This window comes from Oncorhynchus tshawytscha, linkage group LG19 (genome assembly GCF_018296145.1).
Source record: "Oncorhynchus tshawytscha isolate Ot180627B linkage group LG19, Otsh_v2.0, whole genome shotgun sequence".
Lineage (NCBI taxonomy): Eukaryota > Metazoa > Chordata > Actinopteri > Salmoniformes > Salmonidae > Oncorhynchus > Oncorhynchus tshawytscha.
The window spans coordinates 4,929,784-4,946,838 of record NC_056447.1 but is presented as its reverse complement, the minus strand read 5'-3'; the positions used below and the strand labels follow the sequence as shown (position 1 = coordinate 4,946,838).

Sequence of the window (17,055 nt, the reverse complement as noted above, 5' to 3'; positions counted from 1 at the left end):
CATTCTGTCACCCGAATGACAAGTGACAAATAGTGCTTGGGCACAAAACCATTAGCATTTTGAGTCTGAGTGGAAAGAGGGAGAGAGAGAGAGAGAGAGGGTGTCATGTGAGAGGACAAAGACGGGGGAAGAGACAGAAGACAGAGGATGAGAACGCAAAACAGAGGGAGGGGATGAGAGGGAGGACAAACATTTCATGGGACTTAGAGGAGGGGGAAAAAGAGTGTGGGAGATGAAAACAGAGGGAAGGCTACATGGGGAAAGATTAGACTAGTTTGTCCTCCTAAGGCAGAGTTGAGGGATGGGGACCTGCTTTAGCTGTGACCCGGCTAGAGACTCGGGTCCCGAACTGGTTCCCGTCAAGCGTCACGTCACCCGGCCGAGACGAACCAAGGCTATCGCTAGCGTAGATCGATGGGATCTGATATGCAACACCAGGTAAACAGAATACTTAACTTTTTTTTTTTAATACGTTCCTTATGTTGGCACCTAATTCAGTATTTTGTATGTCTATATATATTTTTCTAATTCAGTTTTGCCGAACCTTAATAGCAGGGTTTTGTTCCTTAGGCACCAAACGGAAGAAAACAGACTGAAACAGGGAGGTACTATCTGGACTGGTCCAATAAGAAACGCTCATTTGTTTTCTTTAATTATTATTATTTTTTAAAAAATTAAACACAACCCAGTGGTAGTGTTAGATACAGTAGAAATGAATTGATATTGACCGGGGAGGCAGCAGCGAGGCGAATGAACTGCTCCATTACAGCTTGTTACATCACGCCTGGTTTGTTTTTTGAGGTGTAGCGGTATCCTGCGTCATACATCACACTCCACAGACACTGACATCTGCTTCACTCTGTTTTAGCTGCACATGTACACAGTCAACCGCGCGCACAAATGCATGCATTCATACATAGTCAGTCGCACACATGCAACCACACACGTACCCGTGCATACGCACACACACACACACACACACACGCACCCTAACGGCATCCGCAGAGAGCAAACATTGGCTTAATTCGGGGTGGCAAGAGGCATTTGACAGTTTTACTAGTACGCTCAGCACTTTTCCCACTCCCACTCGCCCAAGCCAGCCCACAAACCAGGTGGATACCCTCTCATCGTAGCAGTCTGATAGAACAGACCTCGTTATCCAAGCTGTGATTTGATTATCTGTCCGACGGCCGTTTCGAATGGGATTCAGTTGAATCCAGTTTGAAAATGTGGCTCACATTGCTAATTTTAACAGTTCTCTTTTTAGTGTGGATTCAGATATGATGTGGCACAGATATGATATGATGTGGCACAGATATGATATGATGTGGCACAGATATGATATGATGTGGCACAGATATGATGTGGCACAGATATGATATGATGTGGCACAGATATGATATGATGTGGCACAGATATGGTATGATGTGGCACAGATATGGTATGATGTGGCACAGATATGGTATGATGTGGCACAGATATGGTATGATGTGGCACAGATATGGTATGATGTGGCACAGATATGGTATGATGTGGCACAGATATGATATGATGTGGCACAGATATGATATGATGTGGCACAGATATGATATGATGTGGCACAGATATGATATGATGTGGCACAGATATGATATGATGTGGCACAGATATGATATGATGTGGCACAGATATGATATGATGTGGCACAGATATGATATGATGTGGCACAGATATGATATGATGTGGCACAGATATGATATGATGTGGCACAGATATGATATGATGTGGCACAGATATGATATGATGTGGCACAGATATGGTATGATGTGGCACAGATATGGTATGATGTGGCACAGATATGGTATGATGTGGCACAGATATGATATGATGTGGCACAGATATGATATGATGTGGCACAGATATGATATGATGTGGCACAGATATGATATGATGTGGCACAGATATGATATGATGTGGCACAGATATGATATGATGTGGCACAGATATGATATGATGTGGCACAGATATGATATGATGTGGCACAGATATGATATGATGTGGCACAGATATGGTATGATGCACAGATATGGTATGATGTGGCACAGATATGGTATGATGTGGCACAGATATGGTATGATGTGGCACAGATATGGTATGATGTGGCACAGATATGGTATGATGTGGCACAGATATGATATGATGTGGCACAGATATGATATGATGTGGCACAGATATGATATGATGTGGCACAGATATGATATGATGTGGCACAGATATGGTATGATGTGGCACAGATATGGTATGATGTGGCACAGATATGGTATGATGTGGCACAGATATGGTATGATGTGGCACAGATATGGTATGATGTGGCACAGATATGGTATGATGTGGCACAGATATGGTATGATGTGGCACAGATATGATATGATGTGGCACAGATATGATATGATGTGGCACAGATATGATATGGCACAGATATGATATGATGTGGCACAGATATGATATGATGTGGCACAGATATGGTATGATGTGGCACAGATATGGTATGATGATAAATTATACAGCAGTGTTGGTTGGACATCGCTATAAGACCGATCTTCAGCTATGTCTCCAGTTTCTGTTCAGAAAAACTTTTAACATGCAAATCATTGATGACCAAGGGCCAGATTCCTTCGAACCACGGTTGTCAAACTCATTCCACGAAGGGCCTAGTGTCTGCAGGTTTTTGTTTTTCTTTCATTTTAGACCTAGACTTATTATTATTATTTTTACTAATTAGTGACCTTAATTCATCAATCAAGTATAAGGGAGGTGCGAAAACCGTCAGATACTCGGCCCTCTGTGGAAGGATTTTGGCGCGTGCTTTAAACCATTAAACTGTCTCAAACGTATAACTTAGATTTGAACAATCAAACAATTGCTGCTACTGAACATAGCGGCAGATCACTGGATTCAATAAATATGCAAAGACAACACTGCCAAGCCAGTGATAAGAAAACGTCCCTGCGGATTCCTGCTTGCCTCTTAAGGCTGACGTCCCATGGCACTCATTTGATTATTAACTTGGCTTCCACGTACTGTGCGATTTATTCACCATCAAACAGTGGGTTGAAATGAAATGCAAAGCCTTACTTTTTAAAATATTTTTTATCAACACCACGATATCAGGAGGAGGAAATGAGCCTTTTATGCATTTTCATTCAGATATGAGAGATGGAAATTAAATGGAAATTGTTCCGACTGTAGGAAGGCAATAACGATATGGATTATCCAAGGTATCTGAGGTCGATTACTCTCCTGGGCGTTCTTAATCTTGTTTAGCCACGGGGGGCACAGGACCAGGGTCCCACTATGTGTCGTCAGTCTTTAGGTGGGGTCCCTGAGGTTGTGCGTCTACTGCTGTAACTGTGTGCGTGTTACTTTCTTATGACACAGGACAATTACGTGCAGGTAGTGGCAGTGTTTTAAGTGTAATCCGGCATCCACAGACGCAGAGACGCGATAGTCCGGCATCCCGTTGCGCCATAGCTACGCGGCTCTGAGACCACCATCCGTGGGGGACGCACAGCCCGGCCGCGCAACTCCCCAAAATTCCAAAACAACACCGGCATTGCGTACGCATCTTCTGTTCATTTGAATGTCTTGACAGTTGGCCCGAAAATTGCTTGAGCCACGCTAAGAATTTGGAACGTATGAAAGCCGACAGCTCAATATTCCAGAACGCTGCTGTGCCTCCACGTTTTGGACTCTTGATAGGCACTTAAAAGTGTAAGAACCAGAGGCCTGTTCAGCAGGGCACAGCATTGTGGACTGTTCCAATTTCTAGAAGTGTAATATGTATAACAAACCTCCTCTTTTTCTGACATGTAGAATAAGGAATGACTTCAGCTCTATTCATGGCGTGACATGTCAAGCTGCGAGGTTCCACAACGTTTATGCCCTCTGAGGTGTCTTGACTGTTTCTCAGGCTCACTGACGTGGGATCACTGCTGTCTCTGTGGAACTCCGCCTACACTGTAGCGCTGCCCCGGCATTTCGACGTTGCTTCTATACCCGCTGTGAACTGTGTATGTGACAAAGAAAATTACATTTGGTGTCACACTGTCGAGGACATACCCACTATATTTCTACCAGAGACTGGGAAGCTGTGGTTCCCCCTCCTTGGAGGACTGCTTGTAGTAAAACTAACACTTTTTCAGGAACTGTTACATTTAAAACGAACCCTTGAGAACTGACTAAATAGGTGTTGGAAAACCATTTTGAAGGACCAGCCAGCAACACCACAGGTGCCGGAGCTGGTCCCCTGAGCGGGAGGGTTGAGAAACACCAAGATATAGCCGATGTAGACTGGCTATGTCCCAGTGTGCCACGTCACATACCTACTGTACGTCCTGGACCCTGATGTAACGTCTAAGGAACCCTAATTCAACGTTACCTCAATGGTTTCTGTGTGAGAAACAGCTCGTTGTCTGTTGGGCTCGGTTGCACACAGACTCACCACCAGGAGTTGCTGTTGACTTTCCTGCTTTACAGGAAAATGTGTGAAAAACATTAAGTCTTAGTAAGATGAATCTAGACCTTCTCGATGAAAAACACGATCCTATGTACTACAGCGTTGGGTTGAATCTCTTAAGACCAAACGCCCACTTCCCTAAGAACAACCTAGCTTTTTAAAAAATGATTATTTGATGTAGGGACACTTTGTTCTCGCCATGTTTTTCTCCCGTGGCAGGTCCTCTTGAGGTACCTCTCTGTCACTTTAGATCTCGATGGGCTATGGGCGAGAGTGATTTGATATATTTGGAAAGAATGTGAATTATTCAGCGGCGAGGATTGAGTTAGTGGTCCCTTAGCTCGCACTTTTACTGTAAAGATGATGTCTGTGAAGTCTAACCGTGAAAGACTTGTTTTTCCATTCGTGTCTGGATTGCCATATGTAATGTGGAGTTTGTCACAGGAAACAATGTAAAAAAAAAATAAAATCATTAAACTGGTTAATGTCAAGTCTTTTGTCCCCAGCTCAATATGGACCTCTCATTAAACTGGTTAACATGTGTAGTCTGACACTGTCTTTTTTGAACCTCTCACTATAATCTGTCAGTTTCCACTTTGCAGTTTTTGAACTCAATAATGGAGTCTGATGCCACTGGTTGGCTCCTCTCACTATAATCTGCTGTAGTCTCATGCGTGGGCACTGGTTGGCTGTTTTTGAACCTCTCACTATAATCTGCTGTAGTCTGATGCGTGGGCACTGGTTGGCTGTTTTTGAACCTTCACTATAATCTGCTGTAGTCTCACCACTGGTTGGCTGTTTTTGAACCTACTATAATCTGCTGTAGTCTGATGCTCACTGGTTGGCTGTTTTTGAACCTCTCACTATAATCTGCTGTAGTCTCATGCGTGGGCACTGGTTGGCTGTTTTTGAACCTCTCACTATAATCTGCTGTAGTCTCATGCGTGGGCACTGGTTGGCTGTTTTTGAACCTCTCACTATAATCTGCTGTAGTCTCATGCGTGGGCACTGGTTGGCTGTTTTTGACATGTACAGCATGCATATAAAACGTTCTTCTATAGAAATAGGTCCTGCCTCTCGCTAAATAGTAGACAGCAGATTATTCCGTCGGCGTTCCTATCGGTCCTTACAATATGGCGGCATCTATATGAACGCAGCTGCCACGTCATTAAAGCCGTTAGCCGTATGACTCCCTGATAAAATAAAGGTTGGATACAAAGTCAAATAAACATCAAGGCCACAAGCATCTGGCAACACGGTTTGGTTTGGGTCGGCACGTGTGGTCTTGTGGAGAGGAATCATCAACTCAGCCATCCGTTGTCAGTGACTGCAAAGAAAAGATGGCTTGGCGCAACGCCACCACTCGCTCGTCACTCCGTGTATCAACCAGTCTGTCAGCCAGCCTGTCTGTCGGTCAATCTGTCTAGCAGTCAGGCACACAGTCGGACTGTGCCGTAACAGCTAAGCCCTGTGTGTTTGGCTGAATCGGTTTAGAGGGAGAGGTAAAAGCAGTCAATTAGCGAAGGGACTACTTTTGTCCTCCCCGGGGTGTATTGTAATGGGTAACCTCGCTCTGTTAGGCAGCGAGAGCAGCCGATGTGAGGTGAAACTAAACCCAGTGTATTTTGGGCATTTTCTACATTGTTGTTGCTCTTTTAGTCCTGAGGCCCAGTTAAGGGGATATTTTAATCTTGTTAACTAAAACTGAATACAGGCTACTGCATTTCTTTCACAGTATGGTTTGTCTACTTTTGCAGTTAATATCATACAAGTCTATAGAGGCAATGCCAGAAAGAATAGTAACAGAACATTGTCTGTGTATTGTTAGCAGACCTCGCATGGCGTTGTTGCGACTTTGGATTATTTATGAATGGATCATTTTAGATGTCCTTTAGAGGCGATTGCATGTGACTGTTCCTATACCAAGCTGGTCCTTTTGAGTGTACGAGGAGACAATTAAAGCAATTAAAGGTAACGGAATTACATCATGGGTCCCTGATCTGTACTATATAGAAATACATGGTTCTGGATATTAATATCATTCTCTTCATGGTGATGTATCCTGACTAGGTACACAAATCTAGAAATATGCCATATCTTTATTTAGCATATTTTGGTAATATTCTACACAGTGGCTATTATTGTAATGAGCTCCGCCCCCAAAACAAGACCACATTTGGTTGGTCTGGACCAGACCAAATCTGAACCAATCACAGAAGTCTGTTTCACAAGTTTGCACATTACGGCTCAGTAGAGAACACTATAGTACAGTAGAGTAGATATGTTTAGTAGAGCACAATACAGTACATTATACTGTACTCTAATGTGCTCTACTGTATTGAATTCTACTGTACTCTACTTTTCTTCACTGTATTGCGCTGTCCAAACTCGTGAAACATAGACGTCTAGGATTGGTTCAGATTTGGTCCGGCCAGGGCGGACTGACCAAATGTCCACATCCGTAGATGGCCGGTGTCCGTTTGTGACTATATGAGTTCCCATTGTAGCAATTCAGTTAAAGATTTGGTAACAGAATTACTGGTTTTAATCACTTAATAATTCATAAACAACCTTGCTATCAGTAGAAACACTAACTAGTAGGTCTATCGTTACTTGTTACTTCTGTGAACTTTAGTGGGTTTTTGGTAACGGAATTTGTTTAAACTTATAGAAGACAAATAATTTCTTCAAAACTAAATGTAAGTGTTGATACTAGTTGTCAGGGGTCTTTTAAAGATGGTCTAAATTACACCTTTTTTACCTGGTGGTTTTTGTCTTTTAAATATATTTTTTTAACCTAAAACTAAAATAAGCAAAATTTAGTCGTAAAGTTGAAAGGGGAAAGTGCGTTGGTGTGATCACTTTGGCCGGATATGATGACGTTGCACTGATGCATTGCAAATAGTTGCACCGCACAGACGGAGATGAGCACAGCGAAAAAGATAACCCAAAGGAATTGACAACCATTAGAATAACAGAAATTACTTGCAAACCACTTGAGCAATGAGGCTGTAAGAGATGTGCAGGGTAAATGGCATTTACTGTTGAATTGCTACATTTTACATACAAGTTGTTATTTTTTTAAATTATGTACAGTACATGTATTATTTGCAGATGTCACTGACAATAAACACACCCTGAAAGCACTGAATTGTCTTCCGTTACCACCTTATTAACCTCTTGATGCTACCCATCCCGGATCCGGGATCGTGACTACGGCTCAAGCTCATTAGCATAATGCAAAATGCGGAAAAATATTCTTAGACATATTTAACCTCCACACCTACACAAGTCCAATAGCTCAAATGAAAGATAAACACCTTGTTCATCTACCCAGCAAGTCAGATTTCTAAAATGTTTTACGGCGAAAACATAGCACACATTTATATTAGACCACCACTGAAACAAAAGGCAAGCGGCGGCCTATCATGTGCAAGTTAATCTACTATTTTAATTGGCTGATACTCTTTTTGAGATGGAGAAACTGGAGAAAAAATGTAAAGTATGGCCCCAGGGAGGCTTTGACAAAAAGATCAGGATGTAGAAGATTTGCCATTTTCTATATGGAGACACAGAAATAATAAGTGAAAGTTGAGTCCAAATCTCTCAATTCTCGTGCTATTGTTGCAGAGTTAATGCTCTTTCATTTGGGATTGTAAGCCACATTACAACAGCAACTCAACAGGTTGATTGTAGCACTGCATACAGTCTGACACCTCTCTCGCTTTCTCACTCATCTCATAACCGCGTAGGTGCTCTTTGTTCTGTTCAACAAAGATCTCTAATTTGTCAAATTGTCTCATCTATTGTCTCATCTATTGTTAGGTTCAGAGACCTCATTTGCCCATCACTATGTTTAACCTCCTGTCTTGACTGGATGAGGAAATGAATTATATTATTACAGTTGATACTTCGATCATAACATTCATCTTTTTGGGACTTTAACTAAGCGTATTCAGAAACCTGCTTTTGTATGATCCAGCAGTCAAACATTTTATTTCAGTGTTCAAGAGAATTTAGCCAATTTAGTCATTCTTGTAGCACATGTCAAGGATTTGGCATTTGGCATATATTTGGCATTTGGCATATATTTGGCATTTGTGTCAAATGTAGATGGTGAATTTAATGGACATTTTTTGTTCCACTTTCACATGAAATGACCCTGAGCTGAATTTCCTTGTGTCACCATCAGTTGTTGGTGGTGACTTTTTCTGGTAGCCATTATGTAAGGGATAAACGCAGACGTTCTGTACATTTACTTTGGAGCCGAGTCCCTTTGCGGAGTAAATATTTCCAAGGTAATGTACAGAACGGAGCCGTTTATCCTGCTTTTACTCACAGAAACCCAAAGAAAACAATGGTACTAATGATTTTTTTCATATTTTTTTTTAATTTTCTACTTTCATCTTTTTGTTGCTAGAGACGCAACCAAGTTGTTTGTTCTATATGTTCCATTACCATGCTCGCTGGCAACGTTCTTATCCCTTGCTTGCTAATTAGCCAACTAGCAATGGCTAACACCGTCAACCTCTGCAGCCAAAATAGCAGCACAGTAGCTCCATTTGCGTTTGTTTAAGCTGTTTTCTATTGACATTTCTTTGGATGTATCCAAATGAATGATGGCCGATATTGTCTGGCAAAGCTAGAACATTTTTCCTTCTCGTCAGGACACTCGACACTGTTCGTTACGAGGAGGATTTAATTTATGGGCTCCCAAGGGGCTCAGCGGTCTAAGGAGGCATCTCAGTGCTAGAGGTGTCACTACAGACACCCTGGTTCTGTTGCTAGCAAACCTGCCAATAGCAAACCTGTTGCTAGCAAAAATTTGTTGCTAGCAAACCTGCCAATATGACAACCGTATTCGAAAGTATCAGTTGCTGACGACAACTGGTCGAACTACACTGAACAAAAATATAAACGCAACAATTAAAAATATTTGACTGAGTTACAGTTCATATAAGGAAATTTGCCAAATGAAATACATTCATTAGGTCCTGTGGATCTATGGATTTCACATGGCTGGGAATATAGATATCCAACCAATCAAAAGTTTAGACTATGGATTTCACATGGCTGGGAATATACAGTGCCTTGCGAAAGTATTCGGCCCCCTTGAACTTTGCGACCTTTTGCCACATTTCAGGCTTCAAACATAAAGATATAAAACTGTATTTTTTTGTGAAGAATCAACAACAAGTGGGACACAATCATGAAGTGTAACGACATTTATTGGATGTTTCAAACTTTTTTAACAAATCAAAAACTGAAAAATTGGGCGTGCAAAATTATTCAGCCCCTTTACTTTCAGTGCAGCAAACTCTCTCCAGAAGTTCAGTGAGGATCTCTGAATGATCCAATGTTGACCTAAATGACTAATGATGATAAATACAATCCACCTGTGTGTAATCAAGTCTCCGTATAAATGCACCTGCACTGTGATAGTCTCAGAGGTCCGTTAAAAGCACAGAGAGCATCATGAAGAACAAGGAACACACCAGGCAGGTCCGAGATACTGTTGTGAAGAAGTTTAAAGCCGGATTTGGATACAAAAAGATTTCCCAAGCTTTAAACATCCCAAGGAGCACTGTGCAAGCGATAATATTGAAATGGAAGGAGTATCAGACCACTGCAAATCTACCAAGACCTGGCCGTCCGTCTAAACTTTCAGCTCATACAAGGAGAAGACTGATCAGAGATGCAGCAAAGAGGCCCATGATCACTCTGGATGAACTGCAGAGATCTACAGCTGAGGTGGGAGACTCTGTCCATAGGACAACAATCAGTCGTATATTGCACAAATCTGGCCTTTATGGAAGAGTGGCAAGAAGAAAGTCATTTTTTAAAGATATCCATAAAAAGTGTTGTTTAAAGTTTGCCACAAGCCACCTGGGAGACACACCAAACATGTGGAAGAAGGTGCTCTGGTCAGATGAAACCAAAATTGAACTTTTTGTCAACAATGCAAAACGTTATGTTTGGCGTAAAAGCAACACAGCTCATCACCCTGAACACCCTATCCCCACTGTCAAACATGGTGGTGGCAGCATCATGGTTTGGGCCTGCTTTTCTTCAGCAGGGACAGGGAAGATGGTTAAAATTGATGGGAAGATGGATGGAGCCAAATACAGGACCATTCTGGAAGAAAACCTGATGTAGTCTGCAAAAGACCTGAGACTGGGACGGAGATTTGTCTTCCAACAAGACAATGATCCAAAACATAAAGCAAAATCTACAATGGAATGGTTCAAAAATAAACATATCCAGGTGTTTGGCCAAGTCAAAGTCCAGACCTGAATCCAATCGAGAATCTGTGGAAAGAACTGAAAACTGCTGTTCACAAATGCTCTCCATCCAACCTCACTGAGCTCGAGCTGTTTTGCAAGGAATGGGAAAAATTTCAGTCTCTCGATGTGCAAAACTGATAGACATACCCCAAGCGACTTACAGCTGTAATCGCAGCAAAAGGTGGCGCTACAAAGTATTAACTTAAGGGGGCTGAATAATTTTGCACGCCCAATTTTTCAGTTTTTGATTTGTTAAAAAAGTTTGAAATATCCAATAAATGTCGTTCCACTTCATGATTGTGTCCCACTTGTTGTTGATTCTTCACAAAAAAATACAGTTTTATATCTTTATGTTTGAAGCCTGAAATGTGGCAAAAGGTCGCAAAGTTCAAGGGGGCCGAATACTTTCGCAAGGCACTGTAGATATCCAACCAATCAAAAGTTTAGACTATGTTTTTCTTTATTTTTGCTATTGTCTACATTGTAGAATAATAGTGAAGACATTAAAACTATGAAATAACACATATGGAATCATGTAGTCACCAAAAAAGTGTTAAACAAATTAAAATATATGACCGCTTTGCACACCCTTGACCATTTTAAACAGAATGAAACAGGAGGGACATGAATTGTCATATAGAAACTCTTGTTTTAGTGAAAGTATTTGGACTAATGATTACCCCACAGGACAGTTATATGCATGCAAGAATGTGCAAGGCAGTATTGAATGTGTCACTGTCTGTCATCTTGATTTACTCCAGTTTCTCTCGACCTTTGCACTTAAGTTATAAACTTTCCTTTGCTGGCTAGGTTGTAGCAACCTCATGATGGGTTTAGGGCAAATTCGAGTATCATGTAGTTGCCTAAACCTATCGATGTTACATTGAGCTGGGTGAATGGAATATGAATGACAGTCATCCAATATGCTGTAATAGAAATAAGGCCATGCTCCTAAAAAAAAGAATTGTCCTCCCTAATCTTAAATAGCACCCAAACACACACACACACACACACACACACACATTCATCTACCCCAATAAACACACCTCTTCTGCCAGATCACAATCTCTATAGACCTCTAAGAATTTCATATCACCACCCTTATGGTTATGTATTATATAATAGCAATATAAGTAACTACTAACAGTTCAGGTGGGCCTTTGCCACACACACACACACACACACACACACACACACACACACACACACACACACACACACACACACACACACACCCACAGGGGCTGGACTGATTCATATTGTCAGTGGGTGTGATGGGCCAGTGTGATGAGGCCTCTGAGCTTATCGGTGTCCTACAGCAGCCTTTCTCCCCTCGCCTTCTCCCCTCCCCCTGTCTGCTGTCAAGGTTACATCCAGCAAGGTATTTCAGGAATTCCCCCCCCAGCAGACCCTGGCTGCGTTCCAATTGCCACTCTATTCCCTATACAGTGTACTACTTTTGACCAGGTCCATAGGGCTTTATAGGGAATGGGGGGCCATTTGTGACAGCCCCGCTCTCTCTCTCTGTTGCAATCTTACTCTCGTGCTCTCTCTCCCTCTTTAAACCGATCCTTCCCTGCTCTCACTCTGACTTCATCCCTCCCTCCTTCCCAATCTCTGTTTCTTTGAACAGGGGTGTGTGTGTACATACATACAACCCCCCCTAAAAAAAAAGGTCTACTGATCCAGATACTTCTTCAGACTAAACACACACACACACACACACACACACACACACACACATACACACACACACGTCTTCTCTCACTGCAGCGGTGAGATAGGCCCAGCACCTATCCATCTCAGTGACAGACATGTTCCTTGCAACTGGACTACAGCAGGATGACAAGACAGTAAGTGTAGCGAGAAATGCTCAAATGTTTCCAAGGTGAAGTTTGCCCAATCCAAACCTAAACCACGGTGGGGCAAATGTCAAACAAACCACAGATTAGCTTCTAGACTAGAGGCAACTTCACACTACACCACAACATAGATTACGTAAAAAAACACTTCTGTGGAATCACTGAGACCAAACCCAAAGCTACGTCCATATGCTGTCCTCATACATACTCAGAATGTATCAATGCAATGTTGACATTACAATGTGGGGATTCTCAGTGCACTTGCTATAGGAGAGTTTGAAATGACCCTCTGTTGGGCCATGGACCAATAGTTTCCAATAGTTTCCTTCCCTTGTCTGTAGTGGAGAACTGATGGGCCTATTGGCTTTGGTTCAGTCATCGAATGATGAAGCGGAGATAAAACACAGTCAATCAGTCCGCTGCACCTAATCAGTTCTCAACAGCAAAGTCCTCAAATCGGCCACACACCAAAGCAACAGTGTTCAATTCATTCAGAAGTCACGCGGGGCTACTATAAACAATTGTTAAAAAAGCAGTTATAAAATGTATTGGTCACATACACATGGTTAGCAGATGTTATTGCGAGTGTAGCGAAATGCTTGTAGTAAAGTGGCTGGTTTTCCCTTTGTAATCCGTGATTACCTGTAGACCCAGCCACATACGTCTCGTGTCTGAGCCATTGAATTGTGATTCCACGTTGTCCCTATACCGACATTTCGCTTGTTTGATTGCCTCGCTGAGGGAATAACTACACTGTTTGTATTCGGTCATATTCCCAGTCATCTTTCCATGGTTAAATGCGGTGGTTTGCGCTTTCAGTTGTGCACGAATGCCTCCATCTATCCACGGTTTCTGGTAGGTTTTAGTAGTCACAGTGGGTACAACCTCTCCAATGCACTTCCTTATAAACTCACTCACCTGGAACATTTCCCAGTCCGCGTGATCAAAACAATCTTGAAGCGTGGATTCCGATTGGTCAGACCAGCGTTGAATATTTCTCGTCATGGGTACATCCTGTTTGAGCTTCTGCCTTGTATGCATCGCGGACGTTTGAGTAGCAGTGATCCAGTGTATTGCCCGCACAAGTGCTACAGTCAATATGCTGATAGAATTTAGGTAGGCTTGTTCTCAAATGTGCTTTGTTAAAATCCCCAGCTACAATAAATGCATCCTCAGAATATATGGTTTCCAGTTTGCATAGAGTCCAGTGAAGTTCCTTGAGGGCCGTCGTGGTATCGGCTTGGGGGGGATCTACACGGCTGTGACAATACCAGCCAAGAAGTCTCTTGGGAGAAAATATGGTCGGCATTTGATTGTGAGGAATTCTAGTTCAGGTGAACAAAAGGACTTGAGTTCCTGTATGTTGTTACGATAACACAATGAGTCGTTAATTATGAAGCATACACCCCCGGCCCTTCTTCTTCCCAGAGATATGTTTATTTCTGTCGGCGCGACGCTTAAAGAATCCCTGTGGCTTTACCGACTCCGACAACATATCCCGAGAGAGCTATGTTTCCGTGAAACCGACTATGTTATAATAACTGATGTCTCTCTGGAAAGCAACCCTTGCCCTTATTTCGTCTACCTTGTTATCTAGAGACTGGACATTGGCGAGTAATATACTCGGAAACGGTGGGTGGTGTACACGCCTCCGAAGTCTGACCAGGAGGCCACGCCGTCTACTTCTTCTGCGGTGACGTTGTTTTGGGTCAGTCTCTGGGATCAGATCAAATACCCTAGGTGGTGATGTGAACAATGGATCGGCTTCGAGAAAGTCGTATTCCTGGTCGTAATGTTGGTAAGTTGACGTCGCTCTGATATCCAATTTTTCTTCCCGGCTGTATGTAATAACACTTAAGATTTTCTGGGCTAACAATGTAAGAAATAATACATAAAAAATAATAGTTTCCTAAGGAATAGAAGCGAGGCAACCCTCTCTGTCGGCGCCATCTTATACAAGACTGGCTGATGCTACCTAGCTAACCTTGTTAGCAAGATATGTCAAGTTAGAATGCGGTCCTTGGCTAACCTGTTATTGCTACTGAGCTAACGAGTTAGCTATGCTAACTATATGTATTTTAGGACTGGATTACTAGCTATTCTATCCAGGACCAGGTGTAGAGTTAAATCCACTGTGTCAGGCAATTGCAAGGAGGTAAAAAATTCCTTAAGATTCTGAATTTAAGCAATCATCTGATGAGCAACGTTGGATAAGAAAGTAAAGCGTATCTGCTTCCTGGATACCATCTTCGTAATACGTCTAAGAGAAGATAAATGCTCTCTCTAGCCTTCCAGGCTTTCATTAGACGCATCCCAAATGACACCCTATTCCATATGCACTACTCTTTACCAGAGCCCAATTGGCAATGATCAAAAATTGTGCACTATGAAGGGAATAGGGTGTAATTTGGGACTCAACCATGGAAACCAAGACAAGGGATAGATTTGCATATCACCACCATTTGAATCCCCTCTCAGTACAATAGTCTGATGGTTATCATTTGAACTAAATGAATGCCTTTCGTCAGGGAGAGTTTCTCGTACTGAAGGACAGAAATTAATCTAATCCAAATGGATTGCTCGTCTCTTATATAATAGTTTTCTAATTCCGTTAAAATGTGACTGCATCCCAAATGGCACCCTGTCCAATATATAGAACAATACTTTTGACCAGGGCCCATAGGCTCTGGTCTATAGTAGTGTACTATGTAGGTAAAAGGGTGCCATTTGGGATGTACCCGGTCTCTTCAAAATCATACTGTGCTCATATTGTATTGTCATATAAACATTCTAAACTGACACAGGGAAATTGTGTTACATTGTCTTCTCCACTACTTTAGGGAGCCTGGGTTATCCTGGATTCTATTTTAGTCCCAAAATTGGATTCCCACAGACAAAGTAATGGGTCAGACTGTTGGAAGCAAACGTATATGGGCCCCGAGTTCTGAATAAAAAGTAATGGCTGCCAGTTTCCAGGTCCTTTTTATGATTGAAGAATAACTTTAACATAATCTCTGCTAAACTTGTTGAATACATGTTTCTGATTGGCTAGAAGGGCATTCTAGATTGGACATTAAAACTAGATAACGGGACAGTTGGAAAAGATATCGGAGCACCTTGAAATCATGACGCTATATGCTCCTACACATGCAGACCGTCCTTGCTACAAAGTTACAGAAAGCTAAACCAACAATCACACAAACCAAAATTGGATACATTGTAAATGCAGGTGCAACTAGGAAAAACTTCCAGCGTTGAGTTGTTTTTCAGATGAGTTTTTTTATTTTTATGAGCATCTGATGACCTAATGTGGTGAGTAATGAACATGAAATTCTCCAGTCCCTACTGTTGCAGTAATGATGCAAGTGGCGCTATGCTGTCAAATCCACGTTTCTACTCTGAGCAAAAATATAAACACAACATATAAACTGTCCCATGTTTCATGAGCGGAAATAAAAGGTGCGGAAATAAAAGGTCCCCGAAATGTTCCATACGCACAAAAAGCTTATTTCTCTCAAATTAAATTTTGTGCACACATTTGTTTACATCCCTGTTAGTTTGCATTTCTCCTTTGCCAAGATAATCCATCCACCTGACAGGTGTAGCATATTAAGAAGCTGATTAAACAGCATGCTATTTACCCAGGCGCACCTTGTGCTCGGGACTACAATTGAATGTCCGAGAATTTAATGTTCGCTTCTCTAGCATAAGTCGCCTCCAATGTTTTAGAGAATTTGGCAGTACATCCAACCGGCCTCACAACCAGAGACCACGTGTAACCACGCTAGCCCAGGACCTCCACATCCGGGGTCTTCACCTGCTGGATCGTCTGAGACCAGCCACCCGGGACAGCTGATGAAACTTGGGGTTTGCACAACTGAAGAATTTCTGCACATACTGTCAAAAACCGACTCCGGGAAGCTCATCTGCGTGCTTGTCGTCCTCACCAGGGTCTTGACCTGACTGCAATTTGGTGTCGAAACCGACTTCAGTGGGCAAATGCTCAACTTCAATGGCCACTGCCACACTGGAGAAGTGTGCTCTTTGGGGATGAATCCCAGTTTCAACTGTATCGGGCAGATGGCAGACGGTGTGTATGGCTTCTTGTGGATGAGTGGTTTGCTGGTGTCAACATTGAAGAGAGCACCCTGTGGTGGTGGGGTTATGGTTTGGGCAGGCATAAGCTACAGACAGTCAACACAATTGCATTTTATAGATGGCAATTTGAATACACATAGATACCTGTGACAAGATCCTGAGGCCCATTGTAGTGCCATTCTTCCACCGCCATCATGTTTCGGCATGAAAATACACAGCCCCATGTCACAAGGATCTGTACACGATTCCTGGAAGCTGAAAATGTCCACGTTCTTCCATGGCCTGCACACTCGCCACACGTCACCACCCGTTGAGC

The 17,055-nt window shown here is 42.3% G+C and overlaps 1 protein-coding gene across 17 annotated transcripts in view; it reads left to right on the top strand.

The window, feature by feature from the left end:
- LOC112219188 (pleckstrin homology domain-containing family A member 7) overlaps window positions 1-17,055 on the top strand; it is a 173,528-nt gene that overhangs the window by 21,868 nt on the left and 134,605 nt on the right. The window contains exon 1 of one of the 17 annotated variants that reach the window (XM_042301256.1): window positions 262-438. The exons of the other annotated variants lie outside the window; for them this stretch is intronic. Coding sequence (XP_042157190.1) covers window positions 302-438 — 137 coding nt within the window. The 5' untranslated portion in view covers window positions 262-301. Of the gene's footprint in view, window positions 1-261; window positions 439-17,055 lie in introns of those variants that run through there. 17 annotated transcript variants of the gene reach the window in all.